Genomic DNA, 25,464 nt, shown 5'->3' with positions numbered 1-25,464 from the left:
ATCCCAGATCTATCGTCGAGTTCAATCCCGAATCCAAATCCTTCCCAAATCAAATCCCTCCGCAAAAGTCTAATTCGCCTCCCTAGGGTTCGATGGGCCGAATCCCTCTCGGCCCATCTCCCCCTCCCTCCCCATCTCTCTCTCTCTCTCTCTCTCTCTCTCCCTCTCCCCCGCTCTGCCCGAGCGCTGCACGCGCGTGCGCGCGAGTCGCACCGAGCCGAGCGCCCCGCCCTCGCTGCCGCCTCCCGCCGACGCCGCCCAAATCGCCGCGCCGCCCGTTGCTTCCCCCGCGCTCGCGCCGTGGTGGCCGACCGCCTGGTCGCCGCCGCCGTCAGCCTCTGCCGCGCCTGCCGCCCGTGTCGCCGCTCCGCTCCAAGCCAGCCCGCCGTCATCGCCGTCGTCACAACCCGGCCCCGCCACTCCGCGCGCTAGCTTCCAAGGGACGGAGGCAGAGCCCTCCGCCCTCTCTGCCGCGTCGCCCTCTCTCCCTCCTCCTTTTCCCGAAATGGCAAGGAGGCAAGCCCCCTTTCCCTCTTCCTTTCTTCTTTTTCCTCCCATCGCCGGCGTCATCCTCCCCCCCTCTGTCGCCGTTTTGGCCGCGAGCGCCGAGCGCCAGCTCGCGCCTTGACTGCCCAAGGACGATTTCCAATCCGACATTGCCGCCCTTTAAAGCCCAGGTGCCCTCTCTCCCTTCTCCTCTCGTTTTGTCCCATCATCTCCACTCCATTGTCGCCACCTCCCGTGCTCCGTTCGCCGTCGCGCGTGTCGGAGGAGCCGGCACGAGCGAGGACACGGAAGGGGACTCCAGGCGCACCCTCTCCTTCCTCTTCCTCGGCCCGAGGCCGGAGAGATCGCTCCCGTGCCGTCTGCCCATCGTCACTGCGCCCTTCCCCGCACGGTAGTGCCTCCCTCCGTTCTCCCTCCTCGTTCCATCTCCTCCCCTTAGACTCGGGTAGTAGCACGAGTAGCCTCCCCGTAGCTAGCTGGCGCCGCCCCGACCGTTGCTGCCGCCCGCTGTGTGCTCGCCGCCGTCGCCGCCCGTGCTCCGTAGCACCCGCTCGTCGCCGGCCTCGCTCGGCGTAGCTCCGCCCAATCCGACGCTAGCAACGGATTCCCGTAGCCGCGTAGATGCTCTCACCGCCGGGAATCGACCCCTCGTGACCTCGTCGCCGTTTCCCCCTTCCCTCGCCGCCGGTTGCCGCCGCTGCAATCCGCCGCCGTCGAGCATCCCCCGGCGAATCCGAGCCGTTGGCTCGTCTCCCCTCGTCCCGTGCAACATCCCGGTGTGCTCGCCTTCGCCTGTATCGCCATGGTTCGCTCCGCCGCTCGCCGCTGTCGTCCGCCGTCCGTTCCGGCCGGCGTCGTCGTCTACCTCCCGCCGGCCCGCGTGGCAGCCACGTAGGCGCCACGTCGGCGCCACCTCGGCCGTGACCGGGTCAAGCAGACCCCGGTCCGCCGTTTCCCTCCCCGTGCGCGCGGTCCACCGCGAGCCGTGAGGCTGCGCGTGGGCCCGCCGCACCGCGCCCTCCGCGAACCGCGCGCATGCGCCGCGCCTCCCTCCCAAAACCCTAGCACGCCCCGCGTGCACCTCGCTCACGGTGAGCCGAGTCGCCGACAAGCGGGTCCCACTCGGGACCACGCGGGATGGACCCGGCCCACCGGCTCTCTCTCTCCCCTCCCCGCCCGCGCGCGCCTTGGGCCGCCTTCTTGGGCCGGCTGGCCCATTAAGCTCGGCCGAGCCGCCCCTTTCTCTCGGGCCGCGCCCTAGCCGCCCGAGGGAAGTCTAATTTCCCTCCCTCCTTCTTTTCTTTTCTTTTTCAAAAAGGATTTAAATAAATCCTTTTCCTTTAGACCAAAAATCCAATAATCTTAGAAATTCAATATCTTCCCAACCGTAAGTCCGTTTGACTTCGTTCAACTTCCAAAATTCCTCAAATCTCGAGATCTATCTAATGGCACGCTTAGAGGTCAATAATAGGGCTTTATTTTCGCCGTTTGTTGAGTTGTCCCATTTCGCGTGTAGTTTCGGAGCCCGAAGACCCGCAGTGCGAGGATTTCGAGGATCAAGCTCAAGATCTCGAGCAAGGCAAGCCAGCTTTGAACATCTTGAGCCTATATTTGAACTTAATTAAGTTGCTTGAAAAATATTATGCATTGATAGGATTGCACTTAATCTGTTTGCACCGTCTGCAAGGCAGACCGGTGTGCCTACCTAACTTGTTGCATCTGATCCTTCCATTGTTAATTGTTATACCATGTTCCCTTGTAACCACTTAGTTGCGTCTCGGTAATCGTGCACTCTGCACGAGTATCGACGGTCGCTTTCAAACTTAAAATCCGAGAAACATCTTGGGTAAAACATGGGTTTTACAAAAGACTTGGAAAACCCGACACTTGGGTCGGTGCTTGCGAACCTAAATGAATTTCCAAAATCGCGGACCGGGGAACGTGCCGGGTGTACGGTTTCCCGCTCTTGCACTTAAGGACCGTTTCCTTGGAATTTCATCCGAACATAAGACAAGTACGACCACATGGGTGGAATGGGACACCCCTGGCTGAGTAATTAGCTAATCAGGGGAGCCTCGATGCCAGGAGACATGTGGATTCGCCGGGGTGGTGTCGAGGAGGACCCCTGGGCTTCCTGGCACAGTATGGTCTGGGACCTAATCTGGTGTTGGTCTGGGACCCCTCTCGTTGGCATATGGTGAACCTGTGTCGGCTTTCGAAATGCCTTGTCATGAAAGCCTTAAGGTCTCTAGTCGTGGCCGTTCTGCACGGGCTAGATGATCCGGGTTAGTAATGTCGTGTGGGTAAAGTGTACCCCCTCTGCGGAGGTTATTAAACTGTTCGAACAGCCATGCCCACGGTCATGGGCGGATGTGAGGTGATTCCTAACGTAGTTTTGTTTGACTACTGCCTTGTGAAATTTGCTGTTGTGGAATGGGTTTGATGTTTGGAAATCTGCGGCTAATGGGATCAGCCAGGCCCGGGTGGCCGTTTGAAAGCTGTTGGCCGGGTGCCAATCTTGATCAATTCAAAAGACTGATACATTGCACATACTCCGACCGGACGAGACGCACTGTCTCATCCGTGTCGTTTGAGAAGCACTCACTTAGTTGTTTCAGAAAAGAGTTCAAATAAAATCAATTGCAAAAACAACAGCCTTTCCTCGAAGCCTGCATTAAACACTTATTTCCCATGGCTTGCTGAGTACTCCCGTACTCACCCTTGCTCTATATAAATAATCCCCCCCAGTTGCTGAAGAAGATGAAGCGGATCCCGCTGACGAGGAGTTCTTCCAGGAGCAAGCCGGCTACGATGAGTTTTAGGGTTTCGGCCTAGTTCCCAAGTCGCGCCTGTGATGTTTGGTCCAAGTCTTGGCTTCCGCTTCCCTTTTGTAATGCAGTTGTGAGCTCGGGATCTGTCCGCAGCCCAACATGACTGTACTTCTACTCTATAATAAAGAGACCTCTGTTGCTGTGATATTCTGTCTTCCTGTGATACCAGCACTGTTTCCTGGGACTGGTATCGATTAACAGGTTAATTTGGAGCGTCACGGGCTAGTTCCGCTCGGGACTAGTTCGGCGCGTGACAGCACTACAGGAGGAATTCATGACGCCATATATCATCTTTATCGCAAGAACGCAATCGGGAGGGGAGGGGAAGAGGCGGCGTCCCTGTCCAGGGAGCGTGGAAACGATCTAGAATAGAGGATTGTACTTACTAAAGGCTGTATTAATCGGATGAGTTGGGCTAGGCCTGCCCTTGATTTGGCCCATTAGACGAAGACGTGGGGGCTTCCTGCCGTTCCTAGTTTCTAGTATTGCCTAGACAGCTTACCTGCCACCGGATGGAGATCGAACGTCTAAGAACACTTAGGATGACGTGGAAACACGAGAAGGCTGCAAAATCCTATTAACTACACTAAGTAAGGATCAATTGTATAGATATATAGGATAAGAATGGAAGTGTAAGAATAATGAGCGTTCTATTTTAGTCCTTTTTTATTTTCAAAAGGCATCTTATTAAAAAAAATGGTCTTTATATATAGGCCATGATGGGACGACAACAAGCGGCTGATATGGTCGTGGTCATGCATGATGCTGCTCCCTTCGTCTAAAAAAACAAATATAGTATGGGATATGATGTTTATTTTAATATAGAGGGAGTATACCTAAGCGTTTGCGCCTATATAGTTGTGTCATGCTAGCCTTGAGGTGCAGTGAATTATGGGTACAATACTCGTTCCTAGCCAGCTTGCATGTGGTGGCAGAGCAGTCGGTGTTTGATCGCCGTTTTCCGGTGCTGGTAGAGGAGTAAGGTTGGTCATTCGAAGATTGGTGAGGTACCGCATTGTTGGTTATTCTGGCTGCGGTTGATGGCTAAGACATGATATAGGAGGCGATCCCTAGCAGGATTCTGATTCGTGGCTAACCACACGCCTGCACCAACCGCCTCCCAACCTATACGTATATAAACATGCAAGTATATTTGTTTATATATGTATAAACTTTGTACATATAAAGTTTATACTTTATATGTATAAATTATGTATATACACTTATAAAAATATTTATATATGTATAAACGTGTGTATATGATTTGAATATAAAAAAAATACATATACGTATCAACTTTGTATATATATATATATGTATACATACCAACTTCTTGTACACATATATGTAAAAAAGTATAAAATTTGATGGGCCAGAACGCGATTGCGCATAGCATATGCGCCTTATCGCTAATTAGCAATTTTGGATGACGAGGCACGTTGCAATGGAGCCATTTCTTTTAAAAGTTTCTCTTAACTGAGTAAAGAAGTGAATAAATTAATGTAGCGCCATATTAATATATCTAGTGGATTCGAGTTAAACGGTGCATACTTTATATGTGGTCAATACTCAATACTAACTGATAATGCTAATCTAATCTAAGTAACTTAAAGTCCTGGATCAGCTAGCCCGTGATCAGCGGTCAGTCCAAGATCAAGTCTACTAGCACACAGTTGACTCAAAAAAAATTGCGCTTGCATGAATCTGAAAAGAAAAAAAATCTTCAAGTTCCAATTGTAGCTAGACTTCAAATTAAGGTTACATATATATCTTGTTTGGATAGATATAAATCCCACGTATACATTTGTCATTTTGTCTGTATACATCCTTTTGGTTGTAGAGCCCGGCCGGTTTTAATCAATTTCTAAGGAAGAATATAAATCTCACAATAGAAATAATACTAATATTGAACCAAGAACGGGTACACAAATACAAACTTCAAGCGTAGCCGCGTTAGGCTACTAATTAAACCGGATTGCTGATACTGTCGTCGACGGACGGTGCATTGCTTAGACCTGCTGCGGAGGAGGATGAGGAGGCCTCGGCGGGTACCCGGGAACAGCGTCCATCGGGATCCCGATCGGCGTGGGCTCGCCTCTCCCCGCCGCCGCGTCGGGCTGCGGGCGGAGCACGATGTAGGAGGTTAGCCCGAGCGCCGTGGCGATCAGGGCCAGCACCCCGGCGCCGGCGAAGAAGCCTTCCCTGACGATGAAGCACTCCGACGCCACGATCCCGGCGTCCAGGAACATCACGAACGCGATCACCGCCGCAATCCTGGTGCACGAAACGAACGTACATGACGTACGTGATGTGAGATCATGGTGACGAGACGCGATCACGTGTCGTGTGCGCAGTGTGCGTGGTTAATTACATATGTGGATTATTTGATTAATTTGGCTAGATCGGCGACGACGAGTACTACTCACCATGAGATGACGGCGCAGACGACGCCGACGATCCGCTTGGTCTCGGACGGGATGGCGCGGGACTTGCAGCACCCGCAGCAGCCGCCGACGGCCGTCACGGTGACCTGCGCCATCACCAGGAAGATGGCCGCGCATACGCCCAGCCCGAGCGCCGATGGGTTCGTCGACGAGTACAGGCAACTCTGCAAGACACATTCCCATCATGACATTGTCTGATCACTTAGACAGTACTCCCCCCGTTTCGAAATGTTTGACACCGTTAACTTTTTAGCACATGTTTAACCGTTCGTCTTATTCAAAAACTTTTGTGAAATATGTAAAATTATATGCCTACATAAAAATATATTTAATAATGAATCAAATGATAGGAAAAGTATTAATAATTACTTAAATTTTTTGAATAAGACGAACAGTCAAACATGTTTTAAAAAGTCAACGGCGTTAAACATTTCGAAACGGAGGGAGTAGTAAGATAAGATCCAGAACAAATTAAAGAAGAGGGAGAATTAATTCAAAGACGAGCAGAGTGTGCATGCATGCGTGCATTGCTAGCGCTTACAGTGAGCTTAGAGCCCTCGGCGGCGAACCCCAGGATGGCGCTCAGCAACCCCAGGGATCCGACCACGACGGACACGATGATCGTCGTCTTGTCCATTTTGATCGCAACTACGGTCGTTCCTGCCCCGGCGGCCACCGTATTTTGCCCCATGTCGATCGATCGATCGCGAGATATCCGTCTTCTAGGCAGATATTGAGAAACGGATCAGTGGCGTTGTGCCCGTACGATGGTACGTCTGTTTATATAGAGGGCTGGCGAGCTCGATCGGTCATCGGTCACACACTCACATGCTGATGCAGTTCGAATGATCGGCATGACGGCATAGGCAGGTTTACGCTACTGCCAACGAGAGGAGCTTAGAATAAAACGGCCTTGATGCAACAGGCCATGTTCGCCATAATTAATGCCTTCGTGGATGTTCCATTCTGTAACATGCTTGCAAGTTGGTGGGGATTCATGTAGTACATTAGATCGAGAACAGTCAATTACAACTTAGATGTAGATGCATTTATCTATTACTACATGCTATATAAATGGTTATACATTTAATAATAATAATAATAATAATAATAACAATAATAATAATGTTATGTATTGCTTCATAAAAATTCAAGAAAAAAGTCCTGTTTATTCCCTAGAACTATTTCATGGGTTCATTTTACCCTAAACATCTTATTTTCATTTTATACCCTGAACTATTGAAAATAGAACACATTACTCCTAAAAGGTGTTTCTCTCTTTTCTTTTCTCTCTATATAAGTTGAATTTTGCAACGAAATTTAGTAGAATTGATAGATGCATTATAACTTACCTATCAGCATTTTTAAGAATTCTTTTATCACTGTTTAAGTATTGAGACTGATTTAAATATCGAGGTTTTAAATTTCAAGCAAATACTCATGAAATTTTTTTAAATTATTTTTGAACTTTGATAATGTTTCCATCTATGGCTCTACTAAATTTCAGCTTAAAATGCAACTCATATAAAAAGAAACAAAGAAAAAAATGCTATTAAGTAGTAAAAAATAGTTTAGACGGTTAATTAAGTGAACCAATGGAATAGTATGCGAGAGTAAAATGGATATTTTTTTCAAAAATCAATAATACATCCAAGGATGTTTAGTTTGTAGTCGAAATTAGCCTTAGCAAGAAATTAGCCTTAGCACGAGTTCATTTCAGCCTTTTGGAACAACTATTTACGTTTTCTGTTAGAACGTTCATAAACTGCTAAACGATATGTTTCCTACAAATAAATATATATATATTCAAATTTATGATAATTAGTACTCTATTAATTACATGCTAATGACTTGTCTCATTTTACGTGCGGCCGAAAATTTCAGCCTAAACACTGAGTACGCAATAAACTAGCATGCCTCCACTATCATTACCTCTATCATATTTTGGTAACTCCATAAACTTCTTTTAAAATTAAGTCCAAAATTTGGCAAAGCTTCAAACAAAAACTACCTTAGCATCTTCCCTTGTAAAGATTTGGTTATGTCAAAATTTAGCATCATCAAAATTTGACAAGGTTAATTTCTATACGGAAAACCAACAGAGATAATCTCTAAATCCAAAAATCACACAACAATAAACACAAACTAGGAAATAGCACAGATCGATCTCAATTATTGAACTTGTCCTAAGGACCAGGTCAACAATAAACACAACCTCTTGGTAGTAGGAAATTACCCCGGAATGATCAGCTGATGAAAGTCCACCATGATAAGGTCAACTAGTCGACTACGACTGTTAATTACGCGGATCGAGTAATTTACCATTGGCTTCGGTGATACATAAAGGGCTGCCTTTGTCGTCCTGGAGGTCAATGTGCGAATTACCCATTGTGTGGAGATACACGTACTTGCCATGGATAAATCTAGTACTTGCTGAGCTACTACTTCATTGCGTCGACCAACAAATCATCCACTTATTCATAGGGTGCATTTATTAGTCAGGGAGAATTTTTTTTTTTAAAAAAAAATGGACTAGCTAAAAAACTGTGGTTGCATTCTCTTAAGTTGGTTCCATTGTCCTCCACGGTATGTCCTATCTGACGCACGGAGATGTTAGGTCGGGATGAAAGGGTATCTCAAGCGAACACAAAACACATCGAGTTGATATCCAAGAGAATCCAAAATTTGTCACCGGCTGACAATCCCAACGAGCTAGATCCCCTCTCGTCAGGTTAGTAGAATGGGTTTTAGAGTTAGCTAGGATTTTCTTTTACTCCCCCACTTTTCACATGGCGTATCCCGTATCAATAAATATAAATAGAACGTACATAGTGCTATTAATCAGGTCTAAGGTAAAAAAAAATTATATACCTGTATAAGATTTCTTATTTAGCTCTCTCTAGCTACATATTTATTTTGTACTCCCTCCGTCCCATAATATAAGAGATTTTGACTTTTTGCTTGCACTCTTTGACCACTCGTCTTATTCAAAAGATTTGTGCAAATATAAAAGACGAAAAGTTGTGCTTAAAGTACTTTAGATAATAAAGTAAGTCACAAATAAAATAAAGAGTAAATTACACTTTGGTCCACCTTTTATTACCCAAGTTTCACTTTGGACCACCCTTAAATCTATCTTTTTAATTTGGACCGAATAAATTTACAATTGTTGCGGTTTGGACTACCATAAACAACTCTTCTCGTCATGTCTAACTTCCCTTAAGACAAACATATGGACCATAAATAGAGGAGTTCGCCCGGCCCGTATACTAGAGTTGATGTGTTTAAGGCCGTTGATTGTACTGAAAAATAATCGTTCGTGGTGGTCCAAATCGTAAAAATGGAAAATTTGTCCGGTTCAAAGTGAAAAGATATATTTAACGGTGGTCCAAAGTGAAACTTAGGTAATAAAATGTAGCCTAAAGCGTAATTCACTCTAAAATAAATAATAATTCCAAAATTTTTTGAATAAGACGAATGGTCAAATTGTGCAAGCAAAAAGTTAAAATTCCTTATATTATGGGACGGAGAGAGTATCTCATATTGGCTGAATTTCTTATAGATGAATACTATAATTGGAACTTTCTTCATGACAAACGCCCTACCACTGCTGCACAAACCCTTTGTAGCCCCGGTTTGCAACCCCCTTTAGTCCCGGATAGCAAATTGAGGCTACGAATCTGGAACTAAAAATTGCTATCTTTAGTCCCAATTTAAATACCGGGCGGTTGGTAATATCAATCAGGACTAAAGATGGCTAAGCCACGTGCCCAGCTCCGCCATCTTTAGTCCCGATTGGTACCAACCGAGACTAAAGATTTTTTTTTCTTTTCCTTTTCCATTGTTCTCTTTCTGCTTGAATATTTATTTCAAAATGAACTAAAGAATAAAATCATCCTCATTTACAAAATCATCCAAATTCACATCACAAAATCATCAACAAATTTACAACACAAAATCATTCACAAAAACATCTAAAAATCATCCCCAAATTTACAACACAAAATCAACACATATATTTCCAACACAAAATCCTCCGTGACAGCCACTCCCCGCCGCCCTCCGCAGCCTCGGTCGCCGCCCTCTCCAGCCCTGGCCACGCTTCCGCCTGCAGCCTCGGCCGCCGCCCTCTGCGACGGCTGCGTCGGGCACTGCCGCCAGCCGCAACATCCCACAGAGTTGAGGGTGCCGCAGCCCGCGACCCACCGCCCGCTGCCGCCTGCCGCAACCCGCCGCCCACCAGCCGCAGCATCGGAGAGGGCAGGGGAAGAACCAATGCTAGCAGAACAAATGAGGGGAAAGCAATGTGCAATTTTTCTTCTGTAGAGCAGAGGAGTGCAATTAGACAGGTTCCACCGATCCAAAATCTTGCCCTAATCTGGAGTAGTGGTGAGCCCTGAGATTGGGCAAACTGGTCATCATGGAACCTGAAAGCAACAATAGGGAGGGGGGAGCAGCAGGAGACGGCACATTTGTGAATTCTCAAAAGTTCCGGTTTAGGAACCGGTACCTTTAAGATTCTCGGGATGAAAAAAAATTCTGCTCGATGTATCGGCTCGAATCGACCCCGATTCGCCCCCAAAATCAACCACAACGAACTCTCAACAGTCAAAATTGCCATCACATATTAGTCATTATCACAAAATCACAAAAGGAATCGACACCACAGAACAACAACAACAACATCTAAAAACAGACGAAAGAAGAACTTCCAAGCCCTTCTCTGCTCCCACCACTGCTGGATCCACCACGGGAGGAGCCACTGCCGCCGGATCAGCCTGTGGGAGAGCCGTTGCTGCCAACGCCGCCATCACCGGGTCCACCGCGGGAGGGAGGTGAGAGGGGGTGGAGGGAGGCGCCACCTGTGAAAGGAGACAAGAGGGGACGGAGGGAGAGGGAGGGGGAAGAGGGCCGCCGGATCCGCCATGGGACGCCGAGGTGAGTAAGTACGCCGCGAGGGAGGCAAGATGGGGCGGAGGGAGAGGAGAAGGGGGCGGGGAGAGAGAGAGAGATTGGAAGGTGGGTACGAGAATGGATAAGGACGCAAGTGATATATGGGTGTCGATCGGTCGCTCAGCTCGGGTCGGTTTTCTTTGTCAATTTTTTAAAAACTTCATTAAAAAATCGGCATTTATAGTATTGGTGTCGATTTTTCTTTAAAACCAACACCTATAGTTTCTAAAAGGTGCTGGTTCTATAATTTTTTGCACCTCACAGGGACAAGGAAAGCGGTTTTAACTATTTCGGTATATAAAGTGTCGACCTCTATGTGTTTTTCTATAGTAGTGAATAAGTCACACCACGCTATGCTACCCACAGTCACAATCGTTAATTAAACATTCGATAGTATCACTCCAACAGAAGACATTGACACAACTTGTGCTCTTTTAGCATGAAATTCGTAAATATTATATATGGACGCACTCTCTAGCCTTTTATTGGAGACATATAGCCAACTATAATATGTGTTAAATACTCATAGCTAGTCAAATCATTGGACAAATTAAGCCATCTCTTTCTATAATGCGATTATGTATATGATGAGCATGTAGATGGTTGCAAGCTGTAGTACGTAGATCGGTTAGCTTGGACAACCATAATGTTATTAATTAAGCATGATTCTTTAATTAGAACTATGTGCCTTACACGTGGCAATGGAACTGTGATATCACTATAGTATACTCTTTACAGATTTTTCTGGATACTTTGATCAGTTCCTAAGTCATAACTATCTCGCTTATATTAGTTGATGCTGTGTGTAGGAAGGCATAGACAAAACAAAGTGTCATCAAGTGGCCCAATTAATACATTAATAATTGCAATTACAGTTCGGTATTTTGTGCTTGACCCTGTGGTGTAGACTTGGATCTGTCTATTTGTCTAATAGACTAATTTGGGCAAATATAACAAACCTACATCAACATGCTATAAGAATTGCAACGTTAAATTTCTAATGGGTGGATGATAGAGAATTGTAGGCTACTACTGTAGCCAGACTGCAACACTCCTCCCAAGACCAAAAATTGAGGCCAATTACTTTCTGGCCAACGACATTTTACCATATTTGTATAGAGACGAGAGAATTATATATTATAACCTGCCTAATGTATAATTTAATACTATCATTGACGACTATAGATGATGGTACAATTTTTATAGCTAACTATTGTATATATTATTCACCTTGCTCTAATAGGGGATATGGAAAAAAAAAGTCATCAAGATAAGGGGTGTGGCATGAGAGTTTGGATGTATATAAATATATACTCCCTCCATCTCAAAAAAAAAAAATCAACCTAAGAAGGGATGTGACCACTCTTAGATTGACTTTTTTTTTTTGGTACAGAGAGAGTAAGTGTTACTAAAGGAGGCACTAGAGTACAACATGCATAGTGGTGTGTTTCTTCTGTGCAACTTAAAAACAAAAACAGATTTGCTAGATAACCTTTGACAGTTTTTTCCTCCCAAAATTTTCAATTTGTAGTCCATCAAATTGCATGGAGATTCATGCAAGGGGTGGGGAAGAATTTTTTGTGCCATGCGCAACCTGCCACTTCATGCGAGGGGCGCGTGGGGGCTAGCCAACCAACCAGATGTGGTTTCTCTAGTTGATTTTATACTTAGTTACATATTAGTTATAACACAATTACTATACAGTTACAATGTAGTTACATTTAGTAACAAGGGAATGACCTTACAACACATACTACCTACTTTGTTGTCACGCGTTTGAAACTTCTTTCCATCTACTAGCGGATTATAGATATAAAAAATCTAGGGCATGCCTACAACTTAAATTGCATGCGAAACAACTAATACCAAGGTCATGGGAGGCGATGAACATGATCGAAAATGGCGGGGGGCAATTGCCACACGAAAAGGGCTACCCAAACTTGGGACGTGATCTTTTATGCTACTAACGTCCTGGGAGATTTGAAAAGAAACAAACTAACAAGTTCTCCACCACAGAGAGCTCCCAACGGCTTCTTGTTGCTAAGATAAAGGAGGAAGGGAAAACTTAGACGCGCGTGGAAGGGAAAAGACCCTCAAAAATGTTACCCTAATTCCTTCAAAACACTTTTAAGTCATTTTTCTTTTCCAGACTCCTTTGTGACTTTTACTCCTACTCTATACAATGAAATTAGTATTGTCTTGTGCTAGCTGGTTCATTAAAAAAATAATAATTACAATTCAATTACACTATATACACTATAGCTAAATGTGAAAGTATTCCCATAAAAAACTTGCTGAACCATTTTAGGTAGTCCTTCAGCAAATCACAACCGTCCGTAGTTCTTGAATGCATAATTATTGATTATTTAAATTAAAATCAAGGGCCACTTTCCAAACATCAGAAAGCAAGCACGTGCATGCATCACACACACACACACACACACACACACATACACAGAAAAGCACAAATACAAACTTCACGAACAGTACACTAGCCGGCTAGTCCCTTGATTCTAAGCCAACACACGGGATGATCGCAGTGTGAAGTCGGTGTTACACCTCTGAACGCCCTCGAGGATTAGCCGGGAAGTGCTGCTGGTTAGACGCCTGCGATCCATAGCCTTGAGCAGCAGCAGGAGCAGGAGCAGGAACAGCTGCATCAGCGAACCGCGCGTGCGGCGGCGCCTGGCTGGTAGCCGGATGAGCAAACTGCTGGTTCGGCGGCGCTTGAGCAGCAGGTACAGGCACCAGCAGAGGATTAGGCGACGACACTGGTGGCGGGAACCCGGCCGGGACCGCCGTCGGGACCCCGACGATCGGCGTGGGTTCATCGCCGCCCGCCGGACCTGGCGGCCGCCGCGCCGCCGGCGCTGCGGGCTCGTCCGGCTGTGCGCGGAGCATGAAGTAGGATGTCATCCCGAGGGCCGTGGTGATGAGGGTCAGCACGCCCGCGGAAGCAAAGAAGCCGCCCCTGACGAGGACGCAGTTGGACTCCACGATCGCGCCGTCCATGAACAACACGAACGCGATCACCGCCGTTATCCTGCACGCACGTACGTACGTACGCAACCAGCGTACGTTCGTGAGTCGTGGCATCACAACACCGCGCGCAATCTGTCGATCAGAGCATGCACGTACGCGCGCGGGGCGCGACGACTCACCAGGAGAAGACGGCGCAGACGACGCCGACGATCCGCTTGGTCTCGGACGGGATGGCGCGGGACTTGCAGCACCCGCAGCAGCCGCCGATGGCAGCCACGGTGACCTGTGTTATCACCAGCAAGATGGCCCCGCAGACACCCAGCCCGACCGCTGCTGACGATGAGTTCGACGAGTAGTACAAGTCGTACAGGTCCAGTTCGCAACGCTGGAAATTAAACACATATATAATCACTAAGGCAGTAGTCATCAAGTTCAAAAAAAAAAAAGCAGTAAACATATATATACCACTAGAGTCTAGATAATATGTAGCTAGTGTTAGCAAGAACTTGCCTTGGTGCGCTTCGCACCCTCGGCGGCGAATCCCAGGATGGCGCTGAGCAACCCAAGGGACCCAACCACCGCGGACACGATGATCGTCGTCTTGTCCATTTTAATCGCGAGGACGGCGGCCGGTTCTTCCAGGCCGGCGGCGGCGGGCGCTTCGATCTTAGGCAATATATCCTATGCACACAGGCCCTCACGTGTACACACGTGCACACCAACTAAAAAATGTCACCAAAAAATCTAGAAAAAATCATACACATACTTTCAATTGTATTACACCTAGGGTTAAAATCTTAACGTCAAATTCATTATATTTTAGCCGTAACAAAAAAAACAAAAAATCTGACAGTTTTAAGGTTGCAATTTTGTCAGAATTTTATCTTTTTTGTTATTCTCTATGTAGAATGAATTTGAAGATGCGACTTTGCACGTAGATGTAATACTATTGAAAGTATATGTATGAATTTTCCTAGAATTTTTTGTGATAATTTTTAGTTGGTGTACACGGTATGTACATGTGAGGGCCTGTGTGTACAGGATACGCTCCCTCGATCTTAACCATATCGGACTCTTATTTCTCTTCGCGGCTGATACAAGATTGCGTCTCGTGTTTATATATAGAGAGGTCTCACGAGAGCTCGGTCACACGCTGACACAGTTCAATGGGCACACGGTTTATGCTACGGCCAACAGGAGCAACTCGTAAAAACAGCGATGTGTGATATGGGCATGGTCAGCGTGATTTCTACATAACTCAATGGATCGTTTTTTATTCTACGTTTTATATATCTACCCTGCATTCTGACTTTTTATTAACTAGAAATGTAGCGCACGGGCACAAAGAGAACCCTGACCCCGGGCACCCTAGGTCATGTGATGGCGTGCTCTCTCTCTCTTTTGACCTGATCTTCTAAGGAGGAGATAACTTTTACTTTGATCGAGTATAACGTTTTCGACGTGGCTACTAATCAAAATAAGTATAGGACACCCATGCAATCGCTAAACCACAAACGATGGCATACCAATAACCATGACGTGCGGTTGATGATCTCTGCAATGCAAACGAGAGAACATTGCAAGAATAAAGTAGGATGCAATGGCATAAAAAAAATAGTTGTGATTGAAGTGATAGATATAATCGATCACGCCAATCAACATATCAACTATTGGGGGCTCTGAATCTATAGTCGCCGAATAATTGAGCGAGGCTTAGAGGGAAGGTGAATGACACCTGGAAAAAATTTAACTGAACAAAACCCAATTTTTTTTTAGGTTGTACAAATCTATTTATAGAGAAAAATAAAGTTAGAGATAGGTGCTAGTTCGTGGAGGTGGAGAGAGTCACTTCTTAGATGAGTTTACTCCATTACAAAGCCTAAGGCTCAAGGTCGGTTTCAGATACAATACTGTCTTGTTTTGACGTTTTCTATTAACTCGGAATGAATTTTGATATGAGACATGATGCGTTTGAAAGGTGACGAGATAAGCTTTCCAACAAACCCAAGATCATCCAAATCGGAGTTGACATGAAAACATTAGATCCGTTCAAAATCAGCACTGCCTCCGGAGGCCGAACTGCACTTGGACTTGTCATTGGAACTTATAGAGTTACATTCGTATCTGATGAAGTGATGTTCTCGTCATCATGGCCTCAGCATGGGGATGAAAGCCCATGCAGATATTTTTTTTTCACCATAATGTTGCTTTTTCTTTTATAAATTACTCCCTCTGTTTTGTTTTATGTTATAAATCGCTTTTATTTTTTTCTAGTCAAACTTTTTTACGTTTGACTAAGTTTTTTAAAACAAATATATTTTCAATATAAAACAAATATATTGTCAAATATATTTGTTTATATTTAATTAAACAAATTTACTGTTATAAATATTACTAATTTGTCTATACATTTGGTAAAACGTAAATAGATTTGACTAGAAAAAAAATCACACTATCTAGAGTACAACATGAAACAGAGGGAATAATAGTGAACAAGTTTATTGCATTTACATATACTTCACATCAATAAGTTGTACGTCCTGGCATGAATCTGAAAAAATCGTGGAACTCCAATAAAACTCAAACTAATCTCCTTGCTTGAAAGGGTGAACAGTCCTCGGAAAAAAAAATGGTGAACAGTAACGTTCGGTGCATAGATAAATGTCACGTACACAAATCATTGAAATCAAACCAATAAAAAAATAAGCAAAACACGGCAGCACGTATGATCAAGGGCATTGCATTTGTCGCGTTAGCCCTTAATCGATTCAGTTCAACACCAGATGATGATAAATGCGTGCACGATGTTACAGCTACACGCCTACACCTGCGCATGACCTTGTGGATGAGGCGCGAGCTGCTGGTCGGGTGCTAATTGGTTGCCGTTTCCCTCAGCCGGAGCCGGAGCAGGAGCAGGAGCAGGGGAGTACGGTGGCGGTGGATAGTTCGGCAACGGCTCAGGCACCTGAGGGTTAGGAGGCATCGGCGGCCGGAATCCGTGGATGTCTATCGGCGTCCCGATCGGCGTGGGTTCGTCGTCGTCGTAATCCCGCGGGGCCGCCCGGCCTGCCGCCGCCTCGCCGGCCTGCGGATGCATACGGAGCATGATAAACGAGGTGATCCCGAGGCCCGTGGCGACGAGGACCAGCACGCCCGCGCCCGCGAACTCGCCGACCAGGCCGACGCACGCCACCGCCGCGCCGATTGATCCGTCCACGAACAACGCAAACGCGATCACCGCCGCCACCCTGCACGGAAGACGCAGCGAGAGGGTGTAAATAACGAGAAAGTATTTTCTACACCTTGGTGCCATACATGTAATTTAAACAGTTATATAAAAAATTTATAAAATTCGATAAGATGGAATTTGATAATATAAGACAATATACAAACATGCAAGTCTAAATTCGATTGACATATGAAGAAACAAAAATAACAAATTTTATCTGCACTATACGGGTACTATTTACTGTCTGATTTTATTATTTTTATTTCTCTAGTTGTAGATCAAATTTAATCTTGCATGTTTGTCTATATACTTATATCATCACAATTGATATGTTACTAATTTTTTTAATTTTTTCTATAACTATTTGTGTCGTATGTGAATAATGGGTGCCATGATATTTAGGTGTAGAAAATCTGCTAGTCTGCGATGATCTATCGTTTGTTGTACGTGCGCATGAATGCCGTGAGCTCATGATATCGTATCGATGAGAATGGTGATGAACTCACCATGAGATCGAGGCGCACACGACGCCGACGATCCGCTTGGTCTCGGACGGGACGGCACGGGACTTGCAGCACCCGCAGCAGCCGCCGACGGCCGCAACGGTGACCTGCGCCATCATCAGGAAGATGGTCGCTGCGATCGCCAACCCGAGCGACGATGCACAATCCTGCAAAGACACATAACAAAATGTCATTATGTTCGTTGATGATTAAGATCTACTCAGAAACAAGATCATCATCACAGTTCAACAAAAGAACAAGAAGAAGCGAGAGAGAGAGAGAGAGAGAGAGAGATGATAAGATGAGTGCATGCATGCATGCTTACAGTGAACTTTGCCGCCTCGGCAGCGAACCCCAGGATGGCGCTGAGCACGCCCAGGGAACCAACCACCGACGACACGATGATCGTCGTCTTGTCCATTTTAATCGCGACAACGATCGGTTCTTCACGCCCGGCGCTGGTGCCGGCGCCGGAGCCGGCGGCCGTCTCCGCTTTCTTCCCCATATCGGACTCTTGGTCTCTTCCCGGCTGAGACAATGTTGGCGTCGTGCGTGTATTTATGTACAGGTCTCGCGAGCTAGATCACACACTCCGACGCAGTTCGAGTGGCACATATTTATGCCACACTACCAACGGGAATATACGGGAGGAGCTCGTAATATAATGACACAACCATGCTGCACGATGCATAAACGTTGTTGTGGTTGTGTCCATGTTGGCGTAAGTAATTAATGTGTCCATGACTGGTTCATTAACTATTCCCTGTACATATGCAAGGTCTTGGGGGTTCACAGTTTGTTTAATTCCACCACACATATTTTGTTCCCCCTTTTAATTTCTACCAATTTTTTTTCTATTCTACAAAATTTGGTTCGATGGCTTCTTTAGGTCAGAGCCTCGCTTTCAAAATTATGTTCACTGACTGCATCAAAGTATCAAACCATGCATGCAATTAGTTCACTATTATGTTCCTTTTTTTTAATTGAAAATACTACCAGGGCTTTATTCAGTAGTTATATATTAAGAGCAGAAAGATATGCACAGAGAAAGAACAAAAAAAGAAAAACAAAGTCCTCAAAAATTACAAACCTTGTAACTAGCTAAGAATGGAAGTGCTAAGAGTATCCCTCATTTTTCAAACATGTAGAAGAATTTCATTCTTAAAAGCAACAAACCACCTATTAAAAATATGGTTGAATGTTGTCAAAATCATGGCCATTTCACTGCTTCCAAATGTGCCAACAAGCAAAGCGCATAATCTCCAAGAAACTTTTTATCCTTAAATGGTTTCTAGCCAACACCACCATTTGGCAAATTTCTAATTAGTATTCCACCTGATACCCAAACGCTCTCAGCACACCTCTTACTGAAAGGACAACTGAAAAACAAATTAAGCAAGGTTTCTCTTGGTCCTCCACTAATTCCATAGCACAAAACATCATCTTATGGGGCACAAATTATAAGTTGATTTTGATTTTTAAATTTGGCTAAGTTATAGAGAAATATAGCAATACTTTTAATACAAAACAAACATATTATCAAAATATATTCAATATCACATTTAACGAAACTTATTTGGTATTGTAAATGTTGCTAATTTTTTTATAAACTTGGTCAAACCTAAAAAGTTTGATTGAAAAAAGTCAAAGCGAAACAATGGAGTAAAAAGCAACATCACCAGGTGGTAAAATATAGAATATATGATCTGATATGAAATGAAAATTGCAAAACTTCTGAACAATACATTAACTATATAATTTAGTTTAAATATAAAGTCCACTACAAGAGAAACATACGCTATCTTATTAACTATTATCTATTAAGAATAGTCTAAATTACACACTTAAAGTTTTGCAACAATCCAAATTACTAACTGAAACTCTAATACTAGATATTTTACACCCGAACTCATCAAACCGGAGAAATTAACCCTCCCTCACACCCCAAGAAAAAACTGGTTCTAGGCGGCGTAATGTGAGTGTCTTTTCTAAAGCTTGATTTTTCTTGTGTTGAATAGCTAAAATTACATAGCCACGATGTTTTAGGGGTGAAATTTGCCAAAGTTTAAACTGACGAGGAAAACGAACAATTCACTTACGTTATCATAGACTTTAGGTTAAACTATGTTTTTTTAGATAATTAGGTTAAACTATGTAGCGCCTGGTATGTACAACTTAGTAATATTTATAACTTATCCTCATTGTCAAACTTAAAAATATATACTACATGGACCAAGTCCAAAGTAACCCACGGCACTCACATGGCTCCCCATGATCACAAGCATTGTTAATTAATATCAGGATTGTGCATATGATCGAGTTGACCCAGTTTTCTGTTTCAAGCTTAATACATTCTGTTTGCTCTTGTTTTATATATACAGGGAAAGGAGTTTCTTTAGACACAGTTGCGCTGCAGCTGGCGCACATAGCTTCTGCTTCTTCTATCTAGTTGTCCTTTATAATTTTAAGACCGTGTACACATTTGACAATGCCCCGTATTCTACTTGTTACGGCGCGCTTCTGATATACTCTGTTGTGTCAACGGCCACTATAATGGCCACCACCAACTAATTTTGGGAGAAAAAAACCCATTGGTAGCCAGATCATGCAGGCTGCGAGCCTCTCCGTTGCGTTGTACCTCGGCATTGACCAGAACTAGCCGTGTTAAGCTAAGGTCCATCGGGGCAGTAGATCGAGTCCATATCGCTGTTGCACCACGCATGGTTTGGAGGAAAAAAACGACTCTTTTAGCGACGACTTTGGATTTTGGAATAGGCTGACCCCCGCGCGCGTAGTAGTGGCCGCGCCGGCGGCAGTTCAGAGAAGCGCGCGGAGTGCCACGATTTTGCGCGGCTCATTTCGCCCGCGGCTGCGTGAAGACCCGACCGCCCGTGCGCCGCGAGCTATACGCGCGCGCGGGGGGAGGGCTCGAGAATCGAGATTGTGCCGTGCGCCAAAGAGGAGGTGCACCAGGCACCACCGCACCAGCGCAGCGCGACCGCGAGCGTCAGCTGGTCGTTTGTGAAAACTCGTTACTGACTACTGAGGCCCACCTTCTGAGGTCTGATTGGGCTAAAACTGTCTCCGGATTCTCTGGGGTAGTTCCGCCTTCCGTCCTCTTGGAGTCTTGGGCCGAAGGCACACCGCTGAATTATCACCAAAAAATAAATAGGTGAATGTCTAAAACTAAGAAATTTCAGAACTTCCCACACTATTAAAATTTTAAATCTTCATATGACTCTTACTCAAAATTATATTTGTATTTGGTGTAGCTGTGTAGGGGCACATACTCGGTCCATAAGAACAACGCAACGTTAGACGCATGAATTTTATTTTATGGATATGGTCCAAAGAGATCGAAGGTTCTCGTTATCTTCTAGTTTCCATGGCTCGTCTCTCATTCTTATTTGACTTCTCAATGTGCCCCCACACTTATGATTCTATTGTTAGCTGACAGATCTAGCCATAAAGGGGCTCGCCCTCGCCCATCCATTAGCTTCATCACCAATGCCTAGCCACGGTCATTGTCCCAGTCTCCGTCCCCGACTATTTTCCATCCCTCTCCACTCTTGATGTGGTCCTGTAACCCTTAGCTCCTCCATGTCCATCTACCGTGTTTATCTAGCCATGTGGCACCACCACACCCTAGCTCCTCAACCTTATCTAGGTGTGGCAACAAGACAAGTCCGGGCTAAGTTGGGAAAGAGCACCCATGTGCCCGTCCCTGCCCCCTCAGCATAGATCGGGTGCAAAACAATTCCCGTCCTTGCCCTCACCGGATCCCCGCACCCCGGGTTAATGGCGGTGAGAGTAGCGCTAAGGATAGGCAGCCGGCAAACTACAACATCGTCTTCTCCATAGATGACGAGACAAGCAGCACCAGACAAGAAAGGGCAAGTAGCCGACGAGCTATGGCGCCATTTCCGCAGAAGGGGAGGCAAACAACTGGGCAGAGATCGAGAAAGACCGGTGAAGTTGCAAGGACACGGGGCGACGCTGATCAGGGATGACGCCGCGACCTCCGCATGAACGCGATGATGCAGGCGCAGACTATGTGACCTCCGCATGCAGGAAGAAGCGATACAGCCAGGGACGGAGCTAGAGAAGAATGGAGGGGGTGCACCACTATATAGTAGCATGTATATATTTTAAAGCAATATTATAGTAAATTATAATGTTTTTTCGCGTTGTTATCATCAGCGATAACAGTGGAGTGCACTAACAAAGAAGCATAGATAAAAACTGCACTAACCATAACCATTCGATCCGAAAAAAAAAGAGAGCTATTATCACGTAATTGAAAACTTATATCTCACGGTGAAGGAGCTCTTCCAATGAATTGATTGACTGGTAAAGAATTAGTAAAAAGAACAAAAGATAGAGGAGGCAAGGAATTTCCTGTGCCCTATAGCCTAGTGGTTGCAGTGACGTGAGTAGCACACCAAGGTCCTGAGTTTAAATCTCCGTAGTAGCGAATTTCAGATTGGGTTATTTCAGAGTAAGTTCCTTATTTGATAGGCTAAATTCCTAATTTAGGCTCTATATATCCGGTTGGATATAAGACATATAAAGGTTGGGTAAAAAAAACCTTCTCTTCTAAAAAAAAGAATTCCCTATGCCCATCCTCGGTGACATCCTTTCATCTTGCTAAGGCGTCGATTATTCATCCAGGATTAATTGTGACATTGGCGGCAAGAGGCGTCGGCGTTGGTAGGGAAAAAGAGGAAGAGCGAGTCGCCAGAAAGAAAAAAAAACAAGAAGAGGCGTGCGTGTGCGTACGTCCTCACGGTGATGCGGCAAGTAGGACTGAATTGGGCTCCTACTGAGGTTGTGGTTGTAGGCCGTTCGTGCTTCAATGGCCTGATTTCTAGCGTGGGGGTACACCAAACTTGGCTGAGGGGGGTGCACATATGATTACGAAGGGGTATTAAGCACTAAATTTCCTTTTACAACCGGGTGCCCAGGAACCCCCATAACATAAATTAGCTTCGCCACTGGATACAGCCTTGGTTGGTGGCTGGGTACCACAACCAGGAATGCAGTGATAACTGAGGCCAACTTAAAAGAGGGAGGAGGAATCGTGGAGACGTCTAAGGTTGAGTATGTAGATGACAATTATTTTATTTTTCTTGGTTGAAGTTTTGTGATTTTTAAAATAAAAGTTTTATGTTTTAATTGAAAGTTTTGTGATTTTGAGAATAAAGTTTCAGATCTCGAATAATTAGATGTTTTGTGATTTGTAGATGAAAGTTTAAATTTTTGGATTGAAGGTTATGTGATTTTAAGATGAAAGTTTGTGATTTTGAAATAAAAGTTTGAGGCACAAGTTAAAAGCTCAGAGCATTTTTTTTTGGATCAGAGTCCGAATTTCCCGCGGCACGTACGCAACTTAATATAATAGCGCATGCACTCGAATTAGGGGTGAACTCAAGATTGGAGTGAGCTCTTAGCTAGCCTGTTGAGTTGGGCTAGTATCTTAACAATACAAACTATTTTAAACTTTAAAAATGAATTAATATGATTTTTAAAGCAACTTTTATATAGAAAACTTTTATAAAAAAAACACACCGTTTAGTTGTTCGGAAAGCATGCGTGTGGAAAACGAAACAAGCTATCTCACAATATCATGCTGCCGAACGCAGCAAAGAATACAGGGGCAGTGAAGTGGCCTTTTGGTCCTACACCTTGGGCCCTTGACCTATTTGGTTTGAGGTATGGTCTCATTATAATTTTATTAAAAATGCTGATGGTAACACATAGTAGCAGAGCTTGTGCGGTAATTTGGAGGTGGTCGATGTGTCAAAGTTTTCTTTTTGAACTAGTGGCGATTATACTTAGTTTGTTTAGTGGCAAAGTGAAATTCAGACCCCCAAAGTTGGAGTTCCACGATCAATGTAAGTCTCCATGCAGCTCCGTCGATTCAGCAATCTTTTGAGTGTCATTAATTATTATCATTTCGAGCAATTTATATTGTTTTTATATTGTCACATCAAAATATAAAAATGCACAATTACTAACTTGGAGGGATGAATAGGTTACATCATAATGATTTCGTTCCTACTAAAAAAATTTTAAAACGCTTCGCAAATTGGGACCTATCAGAGACGGACCGAGGCCTTGAGCCACCTAAGCCATGGCCATGGCCCGAGGCCTGAGAATAGAAGTCCACTATGAGTCTATGAAGTATAGATTTTCACCATCTATAGCTTGGCCCAAAAGTGTGTTGGGCTGACCCGCCTGCCTTACTTCAAATTATCAAACCTCTCCATTAGGATCCCTTTAATTTCTACGATATTATTCACAATCTTGTTTGCTTAGGGTGTGGACATGTGATTGCAGAGTAATTGATACATCAAGCAAAGTTCAAGATGGAAAATGATCGACTACTGGATTTCTACTACTACTGTTTATGTTTGACTCGACTAAGTCGATGGACCCGCAGTCGAGTATGAATCAGTAGTTCTCTAGCCGCATCCAGCTCGATTCAGATTGAACTCTCTGGTTTGACTTCACGCGTAGGCTGTTCCGATTCATCCGCGGTTGATCACCGTGCTAAACCTGCGAATGCCATTGAGGATGCGGCGGGAACTGCGGGTGGCCCATCGCGATCCCGGAGTGCAGCAGCGGCTGCCTCCAGGACGCGACCGCGCCCGCCGGTGCGTCGTCGTCGTCGTCGGGCAGCTGCCTGCGGAGCATGACGTAGGAGGCGACACCGAGCGCCGTGGCGGCGAGGGCCAGCACGGCCGCGGCCGCGAAGACGCCGTCCTTGAGGAAGTAGCACACCGGCGCGGTGTCCCTCGCCACGTTGGCGTTCCACGCCGCCCCCTCCACGAACAGCACTACGGCGATCACCGCCGCTATCCTGTACGCACGCACGCACGCACGCACGCGACACTTGTCGTGAGACCACACCGAGGTTGCGCATGAAAGCAGTCGTCGCTGCGTGCTTAATTTGCTCACCATGAGGCAACGGCGAAGACGATGCCGACGACCCGGTTGGTCTTGGAGGACGGGATGCCGCGGGGCTTGCCGTTGCCGCAGCAGCAGCCGCAGCCGCCGATGGCGGACACGGTGACCTGCGCCAGAAGCAGCAATACGGCGGCGCAGAGCCCCAGCCTTAGCGAGGGGTTCTGCGGGTACAGGCACTCGTCGCCGGAAACCCGCACGTCCGAAATCTGCAAAATCGATCGTTCAACTGTCAGTTGTTGGCCACGTATATGCGCCACGGCGCATCGATTCCAATGAAGCAAGAACGTACGCTTCAGGGGCCAGGAGAGAGATCGGCAATGTGCTTACAGTGATCTTTGTGCTCTCGGCGGCGAATCCCAGAATGGCGCTCAGCAACCCCAGGGACCCGACGACGGCGGAGACGACGATCACCGTCTTGTCCATTTTCCCGGAAATCCTTATCCTTCCCACCTCTCTGTCCGATCTTTATCCGTGGTGACAGATCAGATTTGTGTGAGCTTATATAGAGATAGACCAACTACACGGTTCGATCGGCACATGGTTGAAGTCAACGAACAGGATGAGGGACATGATGCATGTTCTGGGCATGTTCGGCGCGCCTCCGTTTCCAAATGTCCGTTTTTACCATGGGCATGTTAGCAGGGACTGGCAGTTGCATGCGTCTTTGTTTAAGGAATCAAGGTATTGCCATCGAGCTGCCAGGGTTTCTTCTCTTCTGGTTAGCAATCAGCAAAGAACATTTACAGCTGAACGTACGTGCAAGGTGCCATGTTCGTTGAGGCTAAATAATTAATATAATTGATATAGATAGCTACTTTCTCTCCATCCCAAAATAGTAACTAGTATTGAATTGAGCATATTCTAGTGCTACGAATCTGGACATAAATCTTACTACTTTGAATTTGGATAGGAGTTTGTTCATGGTTACTCTTGTTCATATTCATAATACTAGGATATGTTTAATCCTGTTCATATTCATAATACTAGGATGTGCTTGATCCGGTACTAGGTTGCAGTAATATATTTTCACTGGAGTAGTAATTTAC

General features: G+C 45.3%; 4 protein-coding genes across 4 annotated transcripts; all 4 read right to left on the bottom strand.

Moving 5' to 3' along the window:
- Window positions 1-5,071: 5,071 nt before the first annotated feature.
- On the bottom strand, window positions 5,072-6,520 carry LOC127774889 (uncharacterized). Its single transcript, XM_052301182.1, has 3 exons — window positions 6,324-6,520; window positions 5,765-5,946; window positions 5,072-5,612 (listed from the first exon to the last, which is right to left on the bottom strand). Exons 1-3 carry the CDS (start codon window positions 6,471-6,473, stop codon window positions 5,348-5,350), a joined length of 597 nt encoding a protein of 198 aa, XP_052157142.1. The 5' UTR covers window positions 6,474-6,520; the 3' UTR covers window positions 5,072-5,347.
- A 6,768-nt stretch (window positions 6,521-13,288) lies between these two features.
- LOC127774234 (uncharacterized) lies at window positions 13,289-14,783 on the bottom strand. Its single transcript, XM_052300489.1, has 4 exons — window positions 14,757-14,783; window positions 14,217-14,398; window positions 13,897-14,079; window positions 13,289-13,778 (listed from the first exon to the last, which is right to left on the bottom strand). The coding sequence occupies exons 1-4, from the start codon at window positions 14,781-14,783 to the stop codon at window positions 13,289-13,291; spliced, it is 882 nt and encodes a 293-aa protein (XP_052156449.1).
- Window positions 14,784-16,347: 1,564 nt separating this feature from the next.
- On the bottom strand, window positions 16,348-18,034 carry LOC127774907 (uncharacterized). The gene is made up of 3 exons (XM_052301196.1): window positions 17,775-18,034; window positions 17,453-17,616; window positions 16,348-16,965 (listed from the first exon to the last, which is right to left on the bottom strand). Exons 1-3 carry the CDS (start codon window positions 17,952-17,954, stop codon window positions 16,539-16,541), a joined length of 771 nt encoding a protein of 256 aa, XP_052157156.1. The 5' UTR covers window positions 17,955-18,034; the 3' UTR covers window positions 16,348-16,538.
- A 5,661-nt stretch (window positions 18,035-23,695) lies between these two features.
- On the bottom strand, window positions 23,696-25,006 carry LOC127774233 (uncharacterized). The gene is made up of 4 exons (XM_052300488.1): window positions 24,975-25,006; window positions 24,746-24,881; window positions 24,410-24,624; window positions 23,696-24,311 (listed from the first exon to the last, which is right to left on the bottom strand). Exons 1-4 carry the CDS (start codon window positions 25,004-25,006, stop codon window positions 24,002-24,004), a joined length of 693 nt encoding a protein of 230 aa, XP_052156448.1. The 3' UTR covers window positions 23,696-24,001.
- Between the last annotated feature and the right edge of the window lie 458 nt (window positions 25,007-25,464).

Source organism: Oryza glaberrima, chromosome 5 (genome assembly GCF_000147395.1).
Source record: "Oryza glaberrima chromosome 5, OglaRS2, whole genome shotgun sequence".
In the NCBI taxonomy this organism is placed as follows: domain Eukaryota; kingdom Viridiplantae; phylum Streptophyta; class Magnoliopsida; order Poales; family Poaceae; genus Oryza; species Oryza glaberrima.
Note: the sequence above shows the minus strand (reverse complement) of the source record. Positions and strands in the feature narration are given on the sequence as shown.